The 25695-nt window shown below is 41.5% G+C and overlaps 3 protein-coding genes across 3 annotated transcripts in view; 2 read left to right on the forward strand and 1 right to left on the reverse strand.

Moving 5' to 3' along the window:
* Window positions 1-2880, forward strand: part of LOC135462961 (putative ankyrin repeat protein RF_0381) — a 65740-nt gene extending 62860 nt beyond the window's left edge. The window contains exons 12-13 of the mRNA XM_064740283.1: window positions 1765-1863; window positions 2531-2880. Coding sequence (XP_064596353.1) covers window positions 1765-1863; window positions 2531-2803 — 372 coding nt within the window. The 3' untranslated portion in view covers window positions 2804-2880. The remainder of the gene's footprint in view (window positions 1-1764; window positions 1864-2530) is intronic.
* The window catches only part of LOC135462641 (alpha-mannosidase 2x-like), a 240693-nt gene that overhangs the window by 119694 nt on the left and 95304 nt on the right, over window positions 1-25695 (reverse strand). The window lies entirely within an intron of this gene.
* Window positions 3050-24098, forward strand: LOC135462962 (putative ankyrin repeat protein RF_0381). Its single transcript, XM_064740284.1, has 10 exons — window positions 3050-3103; window positions 3404-3505; window positions 4533-4631; window positions 5073-5171; window positions 8586-8684; window positions 10363-10461; window positions 11541-11639; window positions 20833-20931; window positions 22574-22672; window positions 23720-24098. Exons 1-10 carry the CDS (start codon window positions 3050-3052, stop codon window positions 24041-24043), a joined length of 1173 nt encoding a protein of 390 aa, XP_064596354.1. The 3' UTR covers window positions 24044-24098.

Genomic DNA, 25695 nt, shown 5'->3' on the forward strand with positions numbered 1-25695 from the left:
ATTGATCCTTCTATTCATGTACATGCCTAAATAGCAGGAAATAACACGGCCGCTAGCACCCGGCCTTAAGATGAATTAGGTAAGAAAAATAAAGTGTTATTACTGACAATTAATTTGACGTCACTGGTCTAGAAGGACTCAAATGCTGTGTAGTCATCAAATTTAACACACAGCACCGTTAAAAGAATGCGAAGGAACCAGGCCTTATGGAGGCTTAGTCCACCAGCAGAATCGGGGGATATAGCGATACAATATAATAAATCTTACAACACAGAGAGTATCAGCAGTGTGATAGTTGGCAAATTATATGAGAATACAATATAATTAATCACACAGAACAAAGAGTAAAGGCAATGTGGTAGTTGACAAGCAGTCACCTGTGCAACAACGCTTCTTTTCGGTCTACGCTTTTCACTCAGTTAGGGTTTTATTCTCACTGTTCGTTTAAATGCTTAAATGGTAGTAAATTGCCCCCCTCCCTCAAGGCACAATGGCCTAAGCAGATTTAGTTAAAAAATTAATAAATAAATAAAAACCGGTGATGTTAGTTGCAATTTCTTTTTTCCCAATATGTCTGAATTTAAAAATTTGGCGAAATGAAGTTTTGTGACGTGGGTTCATCGGCGCAAGTTCTGCATGCCTGGAGATAAGGTCGTGGTTTATATATTATTGTTACGGTACACAGGAGGGAAAAGACACCATTACTCCTGGCCCATCGGAGGCAAATGATCTGGATCGCCTTAGACTCCTAGTCAGAAATGCAGCAGATGTGAAAATTCAGGATCTAGTACGTCATCCACAGATCAAATGAAAAACCACATTATCTGTGTCAATATAAACAAGGGATTTATGTTTCAGTTATCCTCAAAAGAGATTTTTTTAATGTTAATTGCATAAAACATGTTTGAAAGGCTTCAAGACTAATTCTAAACTCGAAGGAATCTGAACAAAATTGGTAAACATATATTGAGGATGCCTTGAATATATTGAACACAATTGGTACACTTGCTGAATATTTTTACGGTGTAAACCACAGTTTGGTTCATTTGACGGGAATACATTCCTGATGTGCTCTTTAATGAGGCAGATATGACGTCAGTTACGGTAATTTACCAGAAAGACGCCCAGATATATGTACCAAACGGTGCCGCAAGTGTAAGGTAACAGTTCACGACTTTACACACACTGTGCTGCAGAAGTCTGCCTGCTTCAAACACAATCAGTCGTCACGTACATCATGCTCTAGTACCAAACTGTGACTTTACATAAATGCCCGTGCCCTGGAAATAAAGGGACTCATACAAGCATATATGTAAGTGGTAACACAGTCATGGAATGTACAGTTCGTTAGCTACATGAGTAACACTCACCATGGACAAGACAGACAATACTACAAATAGCACCTAACTATGTAAACAGTGTCACCTCACTGTCACCGGTTTCACAGTTGTTCACTGGACAGTTCCTGAAAAAAATATATCTTTATACTGGAAACGTATTCCTTGTGTGTAGACAACTGGTATAAAATTGTAGAATCCAAATGTTCAGAAACGACGCTAATGCTATGTACACAGTTTGTACACAGTGTTTGCGTTATTTAATGTCAGCATGCTAACCGGTTCAGTGCTTGATATTGTTGGTGTTTTCAGAAATGTAATCATATAGAATTTTTTCCCAAATATAAACCTGTATGTGTCAAAAGTCTCCGGCCTTTTTTGACACTTAACCCTGACTTCATCTACAAACTATTTTTAACTTCTACAGGATGGAAAGACGCCTTTGCTTTTAGCCCTGAGGGCAAACAATCTGGATCTTGTTCGTCTGTTGGTAGAGAGAGGCTCTGACGTTAGCGTACAGAATGAGGTATGTGGTGTATAGTTACGATGATTTTCACATTGTCTCTAACTCTAGACTACGTAAGACCATCACTAAAATACATGCATTACTTTAGGTTTATTTCCAGGAATACAGTCTAAATTGATTCTCCATTGAGGTACCGGCCCTGATAGCACAGTTAGTAGAGCGTCCGCTTCGGGAGTGGTAGATCCAGGATGAGTCCTGGGTCGAGTCGCACCTAAGACTTTAAAAGAGGAAGTTGTAACTTCCTGTCTTGGCATTCAACATGACGGGAATAGTGCAACGACTGGTTTCAGAGCGGTGGAAATCCGTCCTGAACAAATTTTTGAGTACGACGTTAAACACAAGCACTCACTCACTCTCCATCGAGGTTCCGCTGTCCATGTAAATATTAGAAGATACAAAAATACCAACAAAAATAATGAATAATTATTCATTAAATAGATATGGCCAATGGTCGCTCAGTAGTGTTTTTAGACTAGCCTCTCAATTAGTACAATATCCTGGCAGACCATAGGAAAGAGATAATACTTTCTGGGGGAGGGGGTTGGGAGGGGTGGCGTGATTGTGGGGTGGTTGTGGGGTGGTTGTGGGGCAGTGGTAATTAATAATTAGAAACCAAACCTTGTATCGTGACAATATATAAATGACGTGTTATTGTGACATCCCACAGGAAGGAGAGATGGTTTTGTTTTGGGCGATGAGGACAGGTGATTTGAACCTTTGTCGTCTGCTGATAAATCACAGAGCCAATGTCAACGTACAGAATAAGGTACGGGCTGCATGGTTGTTTACAAGGAGAGCATGTTGGACCAAGAACCATATTAAACACCTAGTTTTATCTTCAAATACATGTATCCACAAAAGTCAGAGACGGAAAGTTATTCACTTTGAGCATGAATTATATATATTATGCTACCTCTGGCGCAAACACAATATTACATGAACAAAAATGATATTATATCTTTGCAGTCTACACCTAATTAAAGGTGAAAAGATAAAAAAAATTAGACCAACACTTCTCTACCCAAAATAAAGAATGGTGTCTTTGGGTTTGCAATTAATTTGACGTCACTGGTATAGAAGGACTCAACATGCTGAGTTGTTATCACATTTAACACACAGCACCATTAAAACAATGCAAAGGAGCCAGGCCTTATGGATGCTTAATCCACCAGCAGAATCGGGGAATATGGGGATACAATACAATAAATCTTACAGCACAGAGAGTAACAGCAGTGTGATAGTTGGTAAATTGTCCCATGTGAAACATCGCTTCTTTTCATACAAAGTCAATTACAGTTTTGTACTAACTACTTACGGAAATGCTTAAATGGTAATAAATTGCGCGCCCTTTAGCACCATGGTTTACGGAGCATTAGGTAAAAAAAGACTGTGATGTTAGTTGTAATTTCTTGTTTATTATATAATACGTTTGAATTTAAAATGTTGGGAAAATGAAGTTTTGCGTGGTAGGTGAATCGGCGCATGTGCAACATGCCGGGAGATAAGGTCGTAGTTTGTATATTATTGTTACGGTACACAGGAGGGAAAAGACACCATTGCTCTTGGTTCATCGGAGAAAAGCGATCTGTATCGCTTTCGTCTCCTAGCCAGAAATGGAGTTTATGTCAAAATTCAGGATCTAGTACGTCGTTCACAGATCAAATGAAAGACCACGTTATCTATGTCAATGTAAACAATTTTAATAATGTTTTAATGTTAATTGGAAAAAAATGTTTGAAAGACTTCAAAACTAAATCTAGATTCGAGGGAATCTGAATTGAATTTGTAAACGTATATTGAGGATGCCTTGAATATCTTGAACAGAATTGGTACGATTGCTGAATATTTTTACCGTTTATACCACAGTTTGGTTCATTTGACGGGAATACATTCCTGATGTGCTCTTAAGTGAGACAGACATGACATCAGTTACGGTAGTTTACCAGAAAGACGCCCAGATATATGTACCGAATGGTGCCGCAGGTGTACAGTAACAAACAGTTCACGACTTTACACAGACTGTGCCATTGAGGTCCCCTTTAAATACAATCAGTCGTCACGTACATCATGCTCTAGTACCAAACTGTGATTTTACATAAATGTCCGCGTTCTGCAACCAAAAGAAACTATACAGGTAGAAATGTAAGTGGTGACACATTTATAGAATTCGTCAGCTACATGAGTAACACTCACAATGGACAAGACAGACAATACTACGAATAGCACTGAATTGTGTGAAAATGTTACCTGACTGTCATCTGTTGCACAGGAACGAGACAGTGGTTCACTGGGCAGTTCATAAAAATAATGTATCTTTGTACTGAAAAGTACAGATACTCAGGCTGGACTTCATCTAAACTTTAATTTTACATAAATGTCAGCGCCCTGAAAATTCTTTGTGTGGTGACAACTGGTGTTGAATTGTAGAATCCAAATGTTCAGAAATGAAGCTAATGTTATGTACACAATTTTGGTGTGTTTGCATTATTTGTTAATGTTAGGTTGCCAGCCTGGTTAGTGTTTGATAAATTTTGTTGGTGTTTTCGGAAATGTAATCCTGTAAAATTTATTCCCAAATAAAAACCTGTAGGCCTATTTGTCAAAAGTCTCGGCGCCTTTTTTGACACTCAGTCTTGACTTTATCTACACACTATTTTTAACTTTTGCAGGATGGGAAGACGCCTTTGCTTGTAGCCTTGAGGGCAAATAATCTGGATCTTGTTCGTCTGTTCGTAGAGAGAGGCGCTGACGTCAATGTACAGAATGAGGTATGTGGTGTACAGTACGATGATTTTCACATTGCTCTGACTCTAAGCTAAATATGACCAACAGTAAAAACACATGCTTTATTTCTGGTTTAATTCGATGAATACAGTCTAAATTGATTCTCCATTGAGGTGCCCTGGTTCCTCTGTGCGTGCAAATATTAGGGGCTACAAAATTCCAACAAAAATAAACGATCCGCTCTTAAAACCCTGTAGAAAATGTTGCTAACCTTATAGTATACATTTCTCACATACGAATGTGCCTGTATTCATTAGGTAGTTATGGCCAATGATCGCTCAGTAGTTTTTTTAAACTACCTTCTCAGTGCGTACAGTATCCTAGTGGTCTAAATGAATGATTTACTGTTTTGGGGAGTAGTAATAATTAAAAAAGAAAACCGTGTCACGAGTATATAAATGGCATATCATTGTGACATCCCACAGGAAGGAGAGACGGCGTTGTTTTGGGCAGTGAAGATAGATGATATGGACCTTGTTCGTCTGTTGATTGAGCACAGAGCCAATGTCAACGTACAGAATAAGGTACGTGATGTATGGTTATTTGAAAGGAGAGAATGTTGGACCAAGCACCATTTTAAACATCTACTTTTATCCTCAAATACATGTGTGAACTAAAGTCAAAGATGGAAACTTGCTCACTGCGGGCATGAATTATCTATAATATGCAGGCTCCAGCGTAAACACAGTATTACGTATAGTGTGACCAAAAACTATATTATTTCTTTCCCTTGGCCTCAAATATATCAGAATGCTCCTGGGTTATATCAAAATAAAACAAATTTGTCACATCATATTTCCACCAATGGCGAGCTTTAAAAGTTGTGAAGAAATTTTGACGGCTTTTATTTTATTTTTTTTTTTTTATATTTTTTTTGATTGGTGTTTTACGCCGTACTCAAGAATATTTCACTTATACGACGGCGGCCAACATTATGGTGGGTGGAAACCGGGCAGAGCCCGGGGGAAACCCACGACCATCCGCAGGTTGCTGGCAGACCTTCCCACTTACGGCCGGAGAGGAAGCCAGCATGAGTTGGACTTGAACTCACAGCGACCGCATTGGTGAGAGGCTCCTGGGTCATTACGCCGCGCTAGCGCGCTAACCGACTGAGCCACGGAGGCCCCTGACGCCTTTTAAAAACTATATATATGCACTTAGGTTTAGTCTAGAGCAAGATAATATTTTAGAACAATCGCTTCATTAGTTCTGACAAATTCGAAATTTTACGAAATGCAAAATGGCAGACAAATGACGTGATTTTTTTCTACGGCTTAATTAAAACTTATCAGCTATTTTCCTTAAATCTGCCTTCCTTAACTCAGCTTAAAATAACTGACAAATCCTCACTATCAGGGAATGAATCCACATTAAATTCCTCAGCCATAATGACACAGTATAGTGTTTAAAGAAACTATATAAATAGTTTTACAAAGTAAGCAAAGTAATCTCTTCTTGATCCACAACAGTAACCAAACACCGCTAAACCAGCTGACAATTAACCTGCAAAAATTTAGTAAAAATGAAAACAACTGGTTTGTTTAACTCTCAGATCAGCGATTGACCTTACACAAAATCAAACAAAGAAACACGATGAGGCTTAAATAAGATCAATACATATATCTGAACAAAATAGGCAAATAACACAACTGATAATAATATACAAAACAATACAAATATTACAGAAATATATAGTCTCTTACTGTCAGCGAGCAAATCTGGATTGAATATTTCGGCTTCTAAAGACAAATCAGTTCACGTAAATGTAGATTGCCCAGTTAAGAGGAGTATTTTAATCGAAGGGTGACAAGCCTACAAGTCACAAGGAGATTTCCAACTGCCTGCGAAGGTGTAACTTCTCAGGGCGGAGAGGTTGTTAGTAGTGTCCGTGATGCCGAGATGGCGATGTAGGCTTCACGCCTCGGAAATATACACAAAGTCACATTCAGGGTAAACTGGGGTGAAATGTATTTAATTGCACAAAGAGACAATGAGCGATACAAGCTCCAAAATAACGTCTCAAAAAATAGCAAGTGGCAAAACACAAGCTCACTCAGTGCTCTGTACAGAAAATGGAGCACAAACGACGAATGTCGAATGACGTGAAAGCGGATATCTACAAACCCGGTTCAGTTGTTCTGGAAAATTCTGGAGTCTTAAAGGTTTTTTTTCTTTATATAAATGCAGATGTTACCAAGAAACCTTTCCTCGCAGTGTCAGCTTGGTTCTGCTCATTACAGCTTAGTGCAAGTTGGTGAATAACCAATCCCTCATCGTGCATGCATAGGGTAGAAAGAACTACAATATCGAGAGTAACGCCAGATCAGCGATGACAGTGACACAGATGATGCCTAACACACTTAAGCAGTAAATTCCCGTCTCTTGTCAGTTTTCCTGGTTTAGGTCTGGATACGAATTGTTCAATTAATGCTTAACTACCAGCATCCTACACACACTACTTAGCGACATGGCTCAAGCGACACTAACGTGCAAAAGATTTTACATCATGGAAAGGATTCAAGGTGAACAGTTGTGTAAAATGTGTACTGATTTTAATAGTGATTTCTTCGATGTTACTGGCCTGGGATTGCTGATGGGTTTTCTTGTCATCACATATAATTCATGATGTTGTAGAAATTATTCAAACGGACCAGGTTCGGGGACTTGTATTAACGATTTGAGTGGCCCTTCTGCAGAGTTCTTTTTTCTTCGCCTATTACACCTATTATGTCAGTTTAACATCCCGAGGAAAGGAAAGATACATGTAGCCGTTCGAAACGGAGTGCTTATAAATAATACATTTCTTTTATTTACTGATTTAGTGTTAATTAACGCGACACTCAATAATTCTTCACTTTCACGATAAGTGACAAAACTGGGGTGCCATAATTTCTAGCCAAAATTCTGTCGGGGTCTCACGAGGTATAATGTAGTTCATGCACCGCTTTGTGTGGCACACTGCACACTACTGATCAAATTACGCCATACCTCAGTCTTTGGTGCTGTGTCATTGCGGCACTGTGGTACATCGCTATGGTGTTGTGTTGCAGTGCATGACCGCGGCACTTTGGTACAGTGTGAGCGCGGCACTGTAGAGCATCGCTACGGTGCTGTGGTGCTGTAGTGCTGTGGTGCGTCCGCGGCACAGTGGTACAGTGTCGTTGTGGCACTGTGGTACATCGCTATGATATTGTGGTGCAGTGTATGACCGTGGTATAGTGTGACCAGGGCACCGTAGTCCATCGTTACGGTGCTGTGGTGCTGTGTACAACCGGGGCACTTTGGTAGTGTGAGCCCGGTACCGTAGTACATTGCTACGGTGCTGTGGTGCTGTGTGCGACCACGGCTCTGTGGTAAGTGTCATTGTTGCACTGTGGTGCATGGCTATGGTGTTGTGGTGCAGTGTATGACCGCGGCACCGTGGTACAGTGTGCCCGCCACACCGCAGTCCATCGCTACGGTGCTGTGGTACTGTGTGTGACCGCGGCACTTTGGTAGAGTATGACCACGGCACGTTAGTACATCGCTACGGTGCTGTGGTGCTTGTGTGCGACCGCGGCACTGTGGGACAGTGTCATTGCGGCACGCTGGTACATCGCTATGGTGTTGTGATGCAGTGCATGACCGCGGCAACGTGGTACAGTGTGACTGCGGCACCGTGGTACAGTGCGACTGCGACACTGTAGTACATCGCAACGGTACTGTGGTGCTGTGTGTGACCGCGGCACTGTGGTACAGTGTCATTGTGTCACTGTGGTGCATTGCCATGCTGCTGTGGTGCTGTGTGTGATTGCGAGACTGTGCTTTTCTTGGTCAATAAATAGTTTATCAATAAATAGTTCCTTTACCTACACGATATACACTAACAATCGGGAGATACATCTATACCTCTGGTGTCTATGAACCTGCTACATGTATGTTATTGTGACATTCCACAGAAAGGAGAGTCGGCTGTTCATTGCGCAGTGCGTAAAAATAATGTGGATCTTGTCCGTCAGATTGTGGATCTGGGCGGGGATATCAACACTCAGAATAAGGTGAGTTGTTGTTGTTTTGGAAACACACACGGTACCTACGTGACGACCTACATGCACCATTGTGAAATCCCTGCGGTCTTAAACCATTTTCAGACGCAGAATTTTGACCTGTATTTGGTTTGTAAACATGACCTATGTGGAGAGAATAAAACAGAATGGCACCATGAAATATGCAGTTTTTGCCACATTTTCTTCGTTTTGAGGACTTAAAGACCTTCGACTCGGTGTTTGTTGTGTCACCCGACACCGCTGAACCTTGTTTCGTATCTCGTCAAATACCTCTAATGCTGCACATTCTCGAGATTTGACTCGGTACAAAACAAGGTTCAGCGGTGTCGGGTTACACAACAAACACCGCTACGGCGGTGTTAAACCCTGAATTTGTCACCTGTGAAACAAGGCTTCTTTTTAATCTACATCAGTTAGGGTTTTATTCTAACTATTTATGTGAATGCTTCAACAATAGCAAATGTCGCGCCCCGTAGCACCATGGTTTAAGCAGAAGAAGGTAAAACTATACAATGATGTTACTTGCAATTTCGTTTTTATTGCAATATGTTTGAAGTTAAAATTTTGGGAAATGAAAGTTTTTCGTGGTAGGTGAATCAGCGCAAGTTCTGCTTTCCGGGAGATAAGGTCGTAGTTTGTATATTTGAAAAGACACCAATACTCCTGGCTCCTAAGGGCCAAATGATCTGGATCGCCTTCGTCTCCTTGTCAGAAATGCAGCAGAAGTGTTAAAATTCAGGATCTACTACGTCATCCACAGATCAAATGAAAGACCACGTTATTTGTGTCATTGTAATCTAGGGATTTATGTTTCAGTTATCCTTAAAAACGATTCTTTAATGTTATCTGGGTAAAAATATTTGAAGGGTTTCTAAACTAATTCTAGACTCAAGGGAATATGAACTGAATTTGTAAACATACATTGAGGATGCTTTAAATATGTAGGACAGAACTGGTACGATTACTCAATACTTTATTACGTCAGTTACGGTAATTTACCAGAAAGACGCCCAGATATATGTACCGAAAGGTGCCGCAGGTGTACAGTAACAAACAGTTCACAACTTTACACAGACTGTGCTACTGAAGTCTGCCTGCTTAAAATACAATCAGTCGTCACGTACATCATGCTCTAGTACCAAATTTTGATTTTACATAAATGTCGGCGCCCTGGAAATAAAAGAAATCATCCAGGTATATATGTAACTGGTAACACAGCCAGGGAATGTACAATTCGTTAGCTACATGAGTAACACTCACAATAGACAAGACTGACAATACTACACATAGCACTGAATTATGTGAACATGTTACCTTACTGTCACCTGTTCCACACGAACGAGACAGTTGTTTATTTGGCAGTTCGTAAAAATAATGTACGTTTATACTGGACACGTATTCTTTGTGTGGTGACAACTGGTGTTGAATTGTAGAATCCAAATGTTCAGAAATGAAGCTAATGTTATGTACACAATTTTGGTGTGTTTGCATTATTTGTTAATGTTAGGTTGCCAGCCTGGTTAGTGTTTGATAAATTTTGTTGGTGTTTTCGGAAATGTAATCCTGTAAAATTTATTCCCAAATAAAAACCTGTATTTGTCAAAAGTCTCGGCGCCTTTTTTGACACTCAGTCTTGACTTGATCAACACACTATTTTTAACTTTTACAGGATGGGAAGACGCCTTTGCTTTTAGCCCTGAGGGCAAATAATCTGGATCTTGTTCGTCTGTTGGTAGAGAGAGGCGCTGATGTCAATGTACAGAATGAGGTTTGTGGTGTATACTTACACTGATTTTCTCATTGCTCTGACTCTAAACTAAATAAGACCAACAGTAAAACACATGCATTATTTCTGGGTTTTTTCCAGGAATACAGTCTAAATTGATTCTCCATCGAGGTGCCCTTGTTCCTCTGTGCATGCAAATATTAGGGGGTACAAAATACCAACAAAAAAAAACAGATTCTCTCTAAAAACCCTGTAGAAAATGTTGCTAACATCGGTACATACATTACTCGCAAACGGATCTTCATTGGGTAGTTATGGCCAATTTTTTAACTCTGTTGATTGACTTATTTGATTGGTGTTTTACGCGGTGCTTAAGGATATTTCCCTTATACGAATGCGGCCAGCATTATGGTGGTAGGAAACGGAGCAGAGCCCAGGAAAAAGCCACGACCATCCGCATGTTGTAGCCAGGCCTTCCCACGTACGGACGGAGAGTAAGCAAGCATGCGCAGATGACGATGTGTCGCGACTTACATTTGTTCATTTCCGCTGTTGTCATGGTTACCAGATCGCAAGTTTCCCCATATATATATATATATATATATATATATATATATATATATATATATATATATATATATATATATATATATAGGTATGATTTCGTGTTCGGGGAACACCCCAACCTTCTGTTTTTCACCCAGAGTTGGATACATAGATACACAGACGACAATGTTTCACGACTCACATTTGTCCATTTTTTCAGCTGTCATGGTAACTAGATAGCCGTTTTCCTTCTATATGCTACAGAAATGAGTTCGTGTCCGGGCTACAACTCCCAACTATTTTCCACATAGAGTTTGGATCTCTATCCATGAAGTTTCTCCTCAGGGGTTATACTTACCACAATGCTGCTAGTATTCCTTTATACATTTCAAACAAATGTATTTGTTGGAGCGTTTGTTGTGTTCACCTGAACCCTTCTTTAATCTAGCCTCAACCAGTATAACATACTGGTGATTCATATAAAGGAGATACTGGTTTGGGAAGCAGTAATAATTAGAAAAAAAGAAAACCGTGTCACGAGTATATAAATGACTTATTATTGTGACATCCCACAGGAAGGAGAGACGGCGTTGTTTTGGGCAGTGAAGATAGATGATATGGACCTTGTTCGTCTGCTGACTGAGCACGGAGCCAATGTCAACGTACAGAATAAGGTACGTGATGTATGGTTATTTACAAGGAGAGCATGTTGGACTAAGTACCATTTTAAACACCTAGTTTTATCTTCAAACACGTGTATCCACAAATGTCAAAGACTGAAAATTATTCACTTCGGGCGCGAATTATATATATTATGCTGCCTTTGGCGTAAACATAACAATAAATATGGTGCGAACAAAAATTATATTATTTCTTTGCAAGGCCAGAAATACATCAGAATGCTTCAGGGTTATATCAAAATACAAATCTTGTTGTCACATCATGTTTTCGACTAATGGCAAGATTTAAAAGTTGTGAAGGCATTTTGAAACCTTTTTTAAAGACTATATATATGCACTTAGATTCTGTGTACAAGAAGATAACATTTTAGAGCAATCGTTTCTTCATTTAAAAAATTCAAAATTTCACGAAATGCGAAATCGTCGGTAAACCACGTAACCAACTTTGCCCCGTATTTTCAAGACACTGCTCAACAACAGGCTATCGCCATGTTTGGTAACAGCATATGAAAGTCTGTCTGTGTAGGGATGTTAGGGAATGCTAGGAATTTCCGGGTATGACGTGCCCTTTTTAGTGACCACTGTATGTCATGGTGCAATATTTAGATAATCCACCCTCCGGGCGATACCCTTTATTATTGTTGTCAGGACTACCAACCAAATTTTGTGTGCCCACTACAGAGAAAACTTCTGCACCAAATAAGTTGTAACTTACACATTATTCCCCCGTTGTCTGAAATAATGCATATCAAAGAAACTGAAGTGCCACAATATCCAGTAAAATTATAAAAATCTGTCTGCCTGCCACCAAGTATATTGTCGTCCATGCACCGCTATGCGTGGCACATTGGTGCAACTTTAATACATCGCGTCGGTGGCATTGGGGCAGAAGACTAATACATCGCCACGGCGCCACTGGGCCGAAACTGCCGTATATCGCCACGGCCCCATTGGGGCGGAACTGTCTTACATCGTCTCGACGCCACTGGGGCGGAACTCTCATACGTTGCGACCAGTCCGCAACGGCGCTTCTGTGGTGGCCCAGTCTGCAACGGCGCCACTGGGGTGGAACAGTCATACATGGCGACGGAGCCACTGGGGCGGAACTGTCACACATTGGGATGGCGCCCCTGGGGCGGAATTGTCACGCATCGCGACGGGGCAACTGGGGCGAACCTGTCACACATCGCAACGAAGCCATTGAGGCAGAAGTGTCATGCATCGGAACGACGACACTAGGATGGAACTGTCATACATCGCGACGGCACCATAGAGGCGGAACTCTCATACATCGCGACGGCGCCACTGAGACCGCCCAGCCTGCGTTGGTGCTACTTGGTCACTGGGAGGAATATTTTAATAACAAATGCTCCAAGCGACTGTATTTTACACCAAATGGAAGTCTTACAAAATCTGTCAAACACCGAAGAGAATTTGAGAACATACAATCTACATTCACCGAGAGACAGACCAGCACAGTGGATGACATACAAATGTATTGCAAGATACAAGTAGCCGAATTTATGTGGGCCTAAGGCTGTACACTTCAACCTTCAGTACAGTCCCTGTTCATTTCAGTAGCTGTTATACCTTAAATTCACTACACTGTAAACCATTGAAACAAATGATATCAACAGCTTAGTTTCCGATGATGATTTGTCCAGTTAACATTCGTAACACGTAGACTCTGAAAAGCCCCGAATGCTAGCAAATTCATTTGCAGAAGCAGACTTAATCGATCTGTTGATTGGCCTAGTTAGAACTTTAGGTTATCGTCCAGGCATCTTCTTTCTTCCACCTCTCCAGACGATCGTTTGTTTCAGAATCTCGGCAGAAGGAGCTGCCGACTCAAAGTAAACAAACTTGTCTTTGTTAACTATGCCAAGAATATGGTCGATAACAGAGTAGGTCTAGTTTGTTACTTTTAACAAACGGTCTGTTAAATAATTGTCAACAAAGTAAACCGTGTTGAAATACAGAGCAGTATTTTCAGTGTGCGTTATGCAGTTATCTTCGTGTTACCCAAATTTAATCCACTACAAATAAAAGAATGAATGTCAAACATGTGCCTGCTCAAAGATGTTTTCTTGCTTACGTTCTAATGTGGAGGATGCCTTGATTCGATTAAAACGTTATCAGATGAACATGAAAACCTGAGACCGCCTAATGGTACTCCTGATGCAGCTGGTCTCTCTGTATTGTTTATAGGAGACGTATACTGTATTCTGGTTTGTATTCCAGAAACCAGTATAATTTTCCAGCAAAATGTCTTTGTTCCGGTGCAAGTAAACCCGACGAAAGGGCTTACTACATCGGGTATCTCCACATTATATTGTCATTTATGTAATAACTTATCTATTGTTGTAAAGGCCTAAATAGTAGGAAATTATGCGGCCGCTAGCACCGGGAAAGTTAAATCTCATTTTTATTTGACGTCACTGGTCATTGCTGTCTTTTCATCAAATTTAACAATCCAGGCCTCATGGATGCCTCATCGACCAGCATAAACCTGGTAAATTACACAGGAATACTTAAGGATTGAAAAACCGCTGAGCACCACTGTGCAAAATGTATGAAGGCGCATGTCCGTGCCCGTTTCACCGTGTTATCATACTAAGGTAGGCATGACTGTTTACCAGTCTTAATTCCCTCCAGGCTATCCGCAGACGATGTACCGATGCCCCTGTTTGTGAATGTGAATATAATACAGACGAAAGTAAATATATATGCAGTGTTCGGTTTGTCATTTTTTCGGTTTGTTTGGTGCTAGACGGGGACTGCTCGCCGTCACATCCCTACCCCTCCTTTTTCGTCATCACTGGGAACTACTCCAAGCATTTTTCAGAAAACTTTACTTTCCCACATCACGGAAGACACGCAATCAGACTTTACCAAGAATTGAGTCGCCTACAAGATGGAAAGTGTATCAAATATCACACGAAGGTAGAGCAAAAACTTGCGGTTTCCTTAGATGCACGACTTTACATTATATCTCCACGTCCTTAAGGATTCCTAACAAGGATAGGTATAATTAAAGAATTACAATGAAGTAGCATGTCTTCTCCAACTGCCAGGGTTCATTTAATAGTGATACGTAACAGTTGAAACGACATAATGCTCTCAAGATTATGGTGAAACAACAATGGTTTCTTTGGTATGGACACCGGCGAAATTTGCTGGATAATCCTATATGGCCCTGTCCGAGAATGTGGAAACTTCTCGTCCCGGAGAAGGTCTGGGATTATGCACTGACACTTTATCGCCTTCCTGGGAGAATGGTCATCATGGTGGCTCTTCTGCTTCTATTCAGCCAGGTCTATGTTGGCTTTGGCCAGCTCACGGGCTTCTCGTGGACGAACCGTGACTTCATCTTTGTAGACTGCCTGCAACTTTAAAGGCTGAAATCCTCGAATGGAGTGCGGTGTCCACTGGTAACAGTTGTCTACCATAGAGTAAATAGAAAGGCGTTTGCTGAATGCTCTTTTGCATGCTTGTTTTGTAGACTAACTGTGTGAATAGTATGATACCGTCCCAGTCACGGTAATGCTTACTAACATACGTGGACAGCAGTGTTGCCAACGTATGATTAAACCTTTCCACGAGCCCATCGGTCTGCTGAGGATAGGTAGAATTATTTACTTTGTTAATGTTCATGACTTCGCAAATCTCCTTTAAAAGCTTGGGTTAGAAGTTCGTTCCTTTGTCTGACAGGAGGACTTTAGAACTTTCATGACGAGCAAATATTTCTTCAACACATAGCTTGGCACATGTATGTGCTTCTTGGGACTTTATTGCGAAGGGTTTTCGTCATTTCGTCAGGTAGTCGCTGACCACAACAATATACTGATTACCCTCATCCGTAGGCAGGAACGGGCCTAACACATCTACAGCGATACGATCATATGGTCCTCCACAAGAGGCTTTTTTCCGTAGGTATTATTAAACCAAGGTGACCGGCTGTTTGATCATCGTAGTACATGAACAAGACCTCGGCGATAATTGACTGCGGAACTACCAACTGTTTCCGGGTATATTTTCCGCGTCCCCGTGAGTCTGGACTCCAGAGGTGATACAAGACACCATCCTCCAGTAAATAGACTCCCGACTCGGCGACAATTTTCCTAGTCTCTGTAGACGTTGCTGGTAGGATACCATCCTCTAGATACCTCACCATTGCAGACGCGAACATGTCCTTCATTTGGGATGTCCGAAATAATGTGTTTCGAAAGCCAACGACATCATTAGATTGTTGCACTTGAGCAGCAGCATACCGTCAACGCGAGAGGCCGTCAGCATTACCATGCTTTGCACCTGACCTGTGCTCGATCTTGAGGTCATATTCCTGGAGTTCCAGTGACCATCTGGCAAGTTTCCATCGGGATTTTTCTGACTCATCAGCCATCTGAGTGGGGTGTGATCCGTCACAACGGTGAATGTTTGACGGTAAAGATAATGACGGAACGTCTTTATACCCCAAAAAGAGGGTGAGGGCTTCTTTCTCAATTGTTGCATAATTTTGTTCTGCTTTCTTTAGCTACCGACTTCCATGGGCAATCGTTTGCTCTTCTTCACCATCAAGCTGAGCCAATACAACACCTAATCCGTGATTCCTGGTGTCTGTGTGGAGCACAAATAGCAGAGAGAAATTTGGATAGCGTAAAGTAGGTGTAGTGCAAAGAGCGTTTCTCGGTTGTTTGTATGCGTTTTCGCATTCCTGACACCATGAAAATTTTACATCTTTCTTCGGGAGACAATGCAGATAATGCGATAATACGACACAACGCCCAGAAAACTGCAGAGTTCAGCCACATTGGAAGTTCTTACTTCCACCATCAATGTGAGCTAGAAATTTGACACTTGGCCGACAGAATACAGACTTCGCCAACTTTATCTTGAGATTTGCTTCACGGATACGCTGAAGCACTTGACGGAGTCGAGAAACATGCTCTTCAAAGGTAACTGAGAAAGTGATTTTGTCGTCAATGTAAAGCATACAGGTTTTCCAGATCAAACCAGCCAAGAGTAAGTCCATTAGACGTTGGAAGGTGCTGGGTGCATTTGCCAACGCAAAAGCCATAACAGTAAACTCGCAATGGCCACAAAAAATTGAGAAAGCTGTTTTTCCCCCTGTACTTTTTGGCTACCTTCACCTACCACTGTCCCGACAATAAGTGTAGGGTTGTGAAGTACTTAGCACCTTCAAATATAAGCGTCATGTCCGACATTCATATACCATTCGTAGTCCATAAAGGGCGTTCCAAGTCAGTAATCGCAAGATCCATTTCCATTTAAACAACGTTTAACACTAGCTCCCAAAGACAAAGGTATGTAAGAAATTATACAAATAAGAAATGAAGCCACAAGAGAAAAGCGATCATCAGTTTTCAATGATGCCGGACACTCAGTGGATATTCCAGGCATGAATTCCATATCAAAGTTCAAATTCGTAGTCCGTGAAAGAGTTCCAGGTCAAATAACAATTAAATAAGTATCTCAGTCGCCCACTGATTGCAACTGTTCATAAATGCATCATGCAGATGTAATGAGCATGGCTCCTATTACGGCCACTAGCCCCAGGTTAAGCGGTATTAACAATATTGGGTACACAAAATTCTTAACGACTGCGTTCAAGGCTCGATATTCCACATAAAAGCGACATGACTGATCTAGCATTTGAACCAACACAACAGGATCTGACCAGGAACTAGTAGATGGGGGGATAACCCTATTATCCGGCATCTTATCTACTTCCCTTTTAATCCTATCTCTCCGCATTGATGGTACCCGGTATGGTCAAAATTTTATTTAATCATTTCCTTGGGTGTTTTTTTCGTGTTGAGTCAAACTGGTTCTGCCTAGATCTGCATCCTTATCAACTAAAATGTCACTGTATTCATTTAACAGGTTTTTCCCACACAATTTTGCCTTTGAAGTCCAAATTAGATCCAGTGAGATAAATGTCGCTGTATTCATTTAACAGGTTTTCCCACACAACTTTCCCTTTGAACTCCAAATTAGATCCAGTGAGATCAGTCTGATCACTAACTGGCACCTTTTCTCCTGAAGGTTGAAGGTTAGCTGTTGTTGTGGAGCCATCACGTCGATTTAGTACCTGAAAGATGTTATTTCGAACATCCCAAATCAAGGACATGTTCACGTCTGGTGAGGTATCTAGAGAATAGTATCCTACCAGCAACGACTACAGAGAGTAGGAAAATTGTCGCCGAGTCGGGAGTCTATTTACTGGAGGATGGTGCCTTGTATCACCTCTGGAGTGCACCCTCTCTGATAGATTTTCCCACTTGCACAGGTTCAGGGCATCTATTTGAAATTCTAACTGATACACACGATTGTTCACTGGTGGCCAGCACATGGGCTAGGTAAAAGCTGAACTGTGATACAAGTTCTTCTCGTGGTTCCACACCAACCAGTCCATCCGCTAACTTACAAATATTTGTCCACATTGTGACTTCTGATCGACCTGGGATTTGTACTGAATCTAACAGACAAACAGGCCAGCTGGTTCCTGTAAGATTATCAGCATGTAGCATATCTACAACATTTAACCAAGTAACAGTGCATGTGTGGAAGTCTATGTACATTCTACCTGATTGCATAGTGTAAGTTCCAATGAAACAGTCATAGGGAAATGGTTGAGCCACAAAATACATGACAGACATCTGCTCGCCACCAAAGGTATGATCGATCCCCCAGTAGATGGCACAACAGTTCTATTGTCAGTGGGAAGCAGACTGCACGAGTGAAGGCGTGAAGCTATTGCTTTACTTATGATGCTCACACCAGAGACCAAATCCACCAAAACATTCACTGGATTGAGGTTGAGCGTACCAGCAATACATGATTAATACGGCCAGCACGGCATGTTGCTACTTCAGCTCCAGTCCGGGAATTCTTACTACTGTCAGCAGTACAGTCAGTATTTGTACTTTATACGTTACTTAAAGTATCTCATCCAGTTTATGTCTGACTACCGAAAACATCCGGTCAAAGAACCATTTGTATTTACAGTGTAGTTAGTTTTTCCACTGTGCTCAGTTTGTACAGTGTTGATATCATACAGGCATCAAACATTCCTCTGGCCATCCAACTCCCGTCCAGGAGTGACCCTCATTGGTTTTAGTCCTTCTTGTCTCAGCATTAATTTTCAACATTTCCAACCTGGCAGCAAAAATTACACACTGGCTGCCCGTCTGTTGTTCTTAGGTTTCGGCTCACATTTCTTGTTTGCGATGTCTGTGTTCCACGTCCTCTACCACGAAAGGCCTGGTAGTTCTGGCTTCTATCCTTCTCTGTCAGTAGAGTTCCCAGCTATGCGTTCATTGACGGCATTTGTTCCACTAATAACTCCAACTTTTTTCTTCCAATAGACGATGCTGGTTTCCTCTCTGGCGATCCCTATATATCCCTATATCAATACAGATGTTACCAAGAAACCTTTCCTCGCAGTGTCAGCTTGGTTCTGTTCATCACAGCTTAGTGCAAGTTGGTGAAAAACCAATCCTTCATCGTGCACTCATAGGGTAGAAAGAACTACAATATCGAGAGTAACGCCAGATCAGCGATGACAGTGACACAGATGATGCCTAACACACTTAAGCAGTAAATTCCCGTCTCTTGTCAGTTTTCCTGGTTTAGGTCTGGATACGAATTGTCCAATTAATGCTTAACTACCAGCATCCTACACACTGCTTAGCTACATGGCTCAAGCGACACTAACGTGGAAAAAAGATACACCATGGAAAGGAATCAAGGCGTACAATTCTGTAAAAATGTGTACTGGTTTTAACAGTGATTTCTTCGATGTCACTGACCTGGGATTGCTGATGGGTTTTCTTGTCGTCACATATAATTCATGATGTTATAGAAATTATTCAAGCGGACCAGGTTCGGGGACTTGTATTAACGATTTGAGTGGCCCTTCTGCAGAGTTCTTTTTTCTTCGCCTATTACTCCTATTATGTCAGTTTAACATCCCGAGGAAAGGAAAGATACATGTAGCCGTTCGCAACGAAGTGCTTATAAATAATACATTTGTTTTATTTACTGATTTAGTGTTAATTAACGCCATACTCAATAATTCTTCACTTTCACGATAAGTGACAAAACTGGGGCGCCATAATTTCTAGCCAAAATTCTGTCGGGCCCTCACAAGGTATAATGTAGTTCATGCACCGCTTTGTGTGGCACACCGCACACTACTGATCAAATTACGCCATACCTCAGTCTTTGGTGCTGTGTCATTGCGGCACTGTGGTACATCGCTATGGTGTTGTGTTGCAGTGCATGACAGCGGCACTTTGGTACAGTGTGAGCGCGGCACTATAGAACATGGCTACGGTGCTGTGGTGCTGTGGTGCTGTGGTGCGTCCGCGGCACAGTGGTAAAGTGTCGTTGTGGCACTGTGGTACATCGCTATGATATTGTGGTGCAGTGTATGACCGTGGTATAGTGTGACCAGGGCACCGTAGTCCATCGTTACGGTGCTGTGGTGCTGTGTATAACCGGGGCACGTTGGTAGTGTAAGCCCGGCACCGTAGTACATTGCTACGGTGCTGTGGTGCTGTGTGCGACCACGGCACTGTGGTAAGTGTCATTGTTGCGCTGTGGTGCATAGCTATGGTGTTGTGGTGCAGTGTATGACCGCGGCACCGTGGTACATTGTGTCTGCGACACCGTAGTCCATCGCTACGGTGCTATGGTAATGTGTGTGACCGCGGCACTTTGGTACAGTGTGACCGCGGCAACTTAGTACATCGCTACGTTGCTGTGGTGCTTGTGTGCGACCGCGGCACTGTGGGACAGTGTCATTGCGGCACGGTGGTACATCGCTATGTTGCTGTGATGTAGCGTATGACCGCGGCAACGTGGTACAGTGTGACTGCGGCACCGTGGTACAGTGTGACTGCGACACTGTAGTACATCGCAACGGTACTGTGGTGCTGTGTGTGACCGCGGCACTGTGGTACAGTGTCATTGTGCCACTGTGGTGCATTGCCATGGTGCTGTGGTGCTGTGTGTGATTGCGAGACTGTGCTGTTCTTGGTCACTTCGGTTTATCAATAGATAGTTCCTTTACCTACACGATATACACTAACGATCGGGAGATACATCTATACCTCTGGTGTCTATGAACCTGCTACATGTATGTTATTGTGACATTCCACAGAAAGGAGAGTCGGCTGTTCATTGCGCAGTGCGTAAAAATAATGTGGATCTTGTCCGTCAGATTGTGGATCTGGGCGGGGATATCAACATTCGGAATAAGGTGAGTTGTTGTGGTTGTTTTGGAAACACGCGCGGTACATACGTGACGATCTACATGTAACATTGTGAAATCCCTGCGGTCTTAAACCCTTTTTAGATGCAGAATTTTGACCTGTATTTGGTTTGTAAACATGAACTATGTGGAGAGAATAAAACAGAATGGCACCATGAAATGTGCAGTTTTTGCCACATTTTCTTCATTTTGAGGACTTTAAGACCTTCGACTCGGTGTTTGTTGTGTCACCCGACACCGCTGAACCTTGTTTCCTACCTCGTCAAATACATCTAATGCTGCACATTCTCGAGATTTGACTCGGTACAAAACAAGGTTCAGCGGTGTCGGGTTACACAATAAACCCTGAATTTGTCACCTGTGAAACAAGGCTTCTTTTTAATCTACATCAGTTAGGGTTTTATTCTAACTCTTTATGTGAATACTTCAACAATAGCGAATGTCGCGCCCCGTAGCACCATGGTTTAAGCAAAAGAAGGTAAAACTATACAATGATGTTACTTGCAATTTCGTTTTTATTGCAATATGTTTGAAGTTAAAAGTTTGGGAAATGAAAGTTTTGCGTGGTAGGTGAATCAGCGCAAGTTCTACTTTCCGGGAGATAAGGTCGTGGTTTGTATATTTGGAAAGACACCAATGCCCCTGGCTCATTAGGGGCAAATGATCTGGATCGCCTTCGTCTCCTAGTCAAAAATGCAGCTGAAGTGTGAAAATTCAGGATCTAGTACGTCATCCACAGATCAAATGAAAGACCACGTTATCTGTATCATTGTAAACTAGGGATTTATGTTTCAGTTATCCTCAAAAACGATAAAAAATATTTGAAGGGTTTCTAAACTAATTCTAGACTCAAGGGAGTATGAACTGAATTTGTAAACATACATTGAGGATGCCTTGAATATGTAGGACAGAACTAGTACGATTACTCAATACTTTATGACGTCAGTTACGGTAATTTACCAGAAAGACGCCTAGATATATGTACCGAATGGTGCCGCAGGTGTACACTAACAAACAGTTCACGACTTTACACAGACTGTGCTACTGAAGTCTGCCTGCTTAAAATACAATCAGTCGTCACGTACATCTTGCTCTAGTACCAAATTTTGATTTTACATAAATGTCGGCGCCCTGGAAATAAAAGAAATCATACAGGTATATATGTAACTGGTAACACAGCCAGGGAATGTACAATTCGTTAGCTACATGAGTAGCACTCACAATGGACAAGACTGACAATACTACACATAGCACTGAATTATGTGAACATGTTACCTTACTGTCACCTGTTCCACACGAACGAGACAGTTGTTCATTTGGCACTTCGTAAAAATAATGTATGTTTATACTGGACACGTATTCTGTGTGTGGTGACAACTGGTTTAGAATTGTAGAATCCAAATGTTCAGAAATGAAGCTAATGTTATGTACACAATTTCGGTGAGTTTGTATTATTTGTCAATATTAGATTGACAACCTGGTTAGTGTTTGATAAATTTTGTTGGTGTTTTCGGAAATGTAATCCTGTAAAATTTATTCCCAAATAAAAACCTGTATTTGTCAAAAGTTTCGGCGCCTTTTTTGACACTCAGTCTTGACTTGATCAACACACTATTTTTACCTTTTACAGGATGGGAAGACGCCTTTGCTTTTAGCCCTGAGGGCAAATAATCTGGATCTTGTTCGTCTGTTGGTAGAGAGAGGCGCTGATGTCAATGTACAGAATGAGGTATGTGGTGTAAACTTACATTGATTTTCTCATTGCTCTGACTCTAAACTAAATAAGACCAACAGTAAAACACATGCTTTATTTCTGGGGTTTTTTCCAGGAATACAGTCTAAATTGATTCTCCATTGAGGTGTCCTGGTTCCTTTGTGCATGCAAATATTAGGGGGTACAAAATACCAACAAAAATAAACAGATTCTCTCTAAAAACCCTGTAGAAAATGTTGCTAACACCGTTGCATACATTACTCGCAAACGGATCTTCATTGGGTAGTTATGGCCAACTTTTTAAATCTTTTTTTATTTAGTTTTTATTTGTCTATTTATTTACTTATTTGATTGGTGTTTTACGCGGCGCTTAAGAATATTTCACTTATACGATGGCGGCCAACATTATGGTGGTAGGAAACGACGCAGAGCCCAGGAAAAGGCCACGACCATCCGCAGGTTGTTGCCAGGCCTTCCCACGTACGGCCGGAGAGTAAGCAAGCATGCGCAGATGATGATGTGTCGCGACTTACATTTGTTCATTTCCGCTGTTTTCATGGTTATCAGATCGCCAGTTTCCCCATGTATACTATATATATATATGTATCATTTCGTGTTCGGGGAACATCCCAACCTTCTGTTTTTCACCCAGAATTGGATACATAGATACACAGACGACAATGTTTCACGACTCACATTTGTCCATTTTTGCAGCTGGCGTGGTAACTAGATAGCCGTTTTCCTTCTATATGCTACAGAAATGAGTTCGTGTCCGGGCTACAACTCCCAACTATTTTCCACATAGTGTTTGGGTCTCTATCCATGAAGTTTCTCCTCAGGGGTTATACTTACCACAATGCTGCTAGTATTCCTTTATACATTTCAAACAAATGTATTTGTTGGAGCGTTTGTTGTGTTCACCTGAACCCTTTTTTAATCTAGCCTCAACCAGTACAACATCCTTGTCCATATAAAGGAGATGCTATTTTGGGGAGCAGTAATAATTAGAGAAGAAACTGTGTCACAAGTATAAAAATGACTTATTATTGTGACATCCCACAGGAAGGAGAGACGGCGTTGTTTTGGGCAGTGAAGATAGATGATATGGACCTTGTTCGTCTGTTGATTGAGCACGGAGCCAATGTCAACGTACAGAATAAGGTACGTGATGTATGGTTATTTACAAGGAGAGCATGTTGGACTAAATACCATTTTAAACACCTAGTTTTATCTTCAAACACATGTATCCACAAATGTCAAACACGGAAAATTATTCACTTCGGGCGCGAATTATATATATTATGCTGCCTTTGGCGTAAACATAACAATAAATATGGTGCGAACAAAAATTATATTATTTCTTTGCAAGGCCAAAAATACATCTGAATGCTTCAGGGTTATATCAAAATGCAAACCTTTTTGTCACATCATGTTTTCGACCAATGGCAAGATTTAAAAGTTGTGAAGGAATTTTGAAACCTTTTTTTTAAACTATATATATGCACTTAGATTCTGTGTATAAGAAGATAACATTTTAGAGCAATCGTTTCATCCTTTAAAAAATTCAAAATTTCACGAAATGCGAAATCGTCGGTAAACCACGTAACCAAATTTGCCCCGTGTTTTCAAGACACTGCTCAACAACAGGGTATGGCCTTGCTTGGTAACAACATATGAAAGTCTGTCTGTGTAGGGATGTTAGGGAATGCTAGAAATTTCCGGGTATGACGTGCCCTTTTTAGTGACCAGTGTATGTCATGGTGCAATATTTAGATAATCCACCCTCCGGGCGATACCTTTTATTATTGTTGTCAGGACTACCAACCAAATTTTGTGTGCCCACTACAGAGAAAACTTCTGCACCAAATAAGTTGTAATTTACACATTATTCCCCCATTGTCTGAAATAATGCATATCAAAGAAACTGAAGTGCCACAATGTCCAGTAAAATTATAAAAATCTGTCTGCCTGCCACCGAGTATAATGTCGTCCATGCACCACTATGCGTGGCACATTGGTGCAACTTTAACACATCGCGTCGGTGGCATTGGGGCAGAAGACTCATACATCGCCACGGCGCCACTGGGCCGAAACTGCCGTATATCGCGACGGCGCCATTGGGGCGGAACTCTCATACATCGCGACGGCGCCATTGGGGCGGAACTTTTATACATCGCGACGGCACCATAGGGGCGGAACTTTCATACACCGCGACGGCGCCATTGGGGCGGAACTCCCATACATCGCGACGGCGCCATAAGGGCGGATCTCTCGTACATCGCGACGGTGCCACAGGGGCCGCCCAGTCTGCGTTGGTGCTACTGGGGTCACTGGGGGCAGAATCTTCATAACAAATGCTCCAAGCGACTGTATTTTACACCAAATGGAAGTCTTACAAAATCTGTCAAACACCGAAGAGAATTTGAGAAAATACGATCTACATTCACCGAGAGACAGACCGGCACAGTGGATGACATACAAATGTATTGCAAGATACAAGTAGCCGAATTAATGTGGGCCTAAGGCTGTACACTTCAACCTTCAGTACAGTCTCTGTTCATTTCAGTAGCTGTTATACCTTAAATTCACTACACTGTAAACCATTGAAACAAATTATATCAACAGCTTAGTTTCCGATGATTCGTCCAGTTAACATTCGTAACACTTAGACTCTGAAAAGTCCCGAATGCTTGCAAATTCATTTGCAGAAGTAGGCTTAACCGATCCGTCGATTGGCCTCGTTTGAACTTTAGGTTATCGCCCAGGCATCTTCTCTCTTCCACCTCTCCAGACGGTCGTTTGTTTCAGAATCGCGGAAGAAGGAGCTGCCGACTCAAAGTAAACAAATTTGTCTTTGTTAACTATGCCAAGAATACGGTCGGTAACAGAGTAGGTCTAGTTTGTTACTTTTAACAAACAGTCTGTTAAAAAATTGTCAACACAGTAAACCGTGTTGAAATACAAAGCAGTATTTTCATTGTGCCTTATGCAGTTATCTTCGTGTTACCCAAATTTAATCCACTACAAATAAAAGAATG

The sequence above is a fragment of the Liolophura sinensis genome, chromosome 2 (genome assembly GCF_032854445.1).
Source record: "Liolophura sinensis isolate JHLJ2023 chromosome 2, CUHK_Ljap_v2, whole genome shotgun sequence".
In the NCBI taxonomy this organism is placed as follows: domain Eukaryota; kingdom Metazoa; phylum Mollusca; class Polyplacophora; order Chitonida; family Chitonidae; genus Liolophura; species Liolophura sinensis.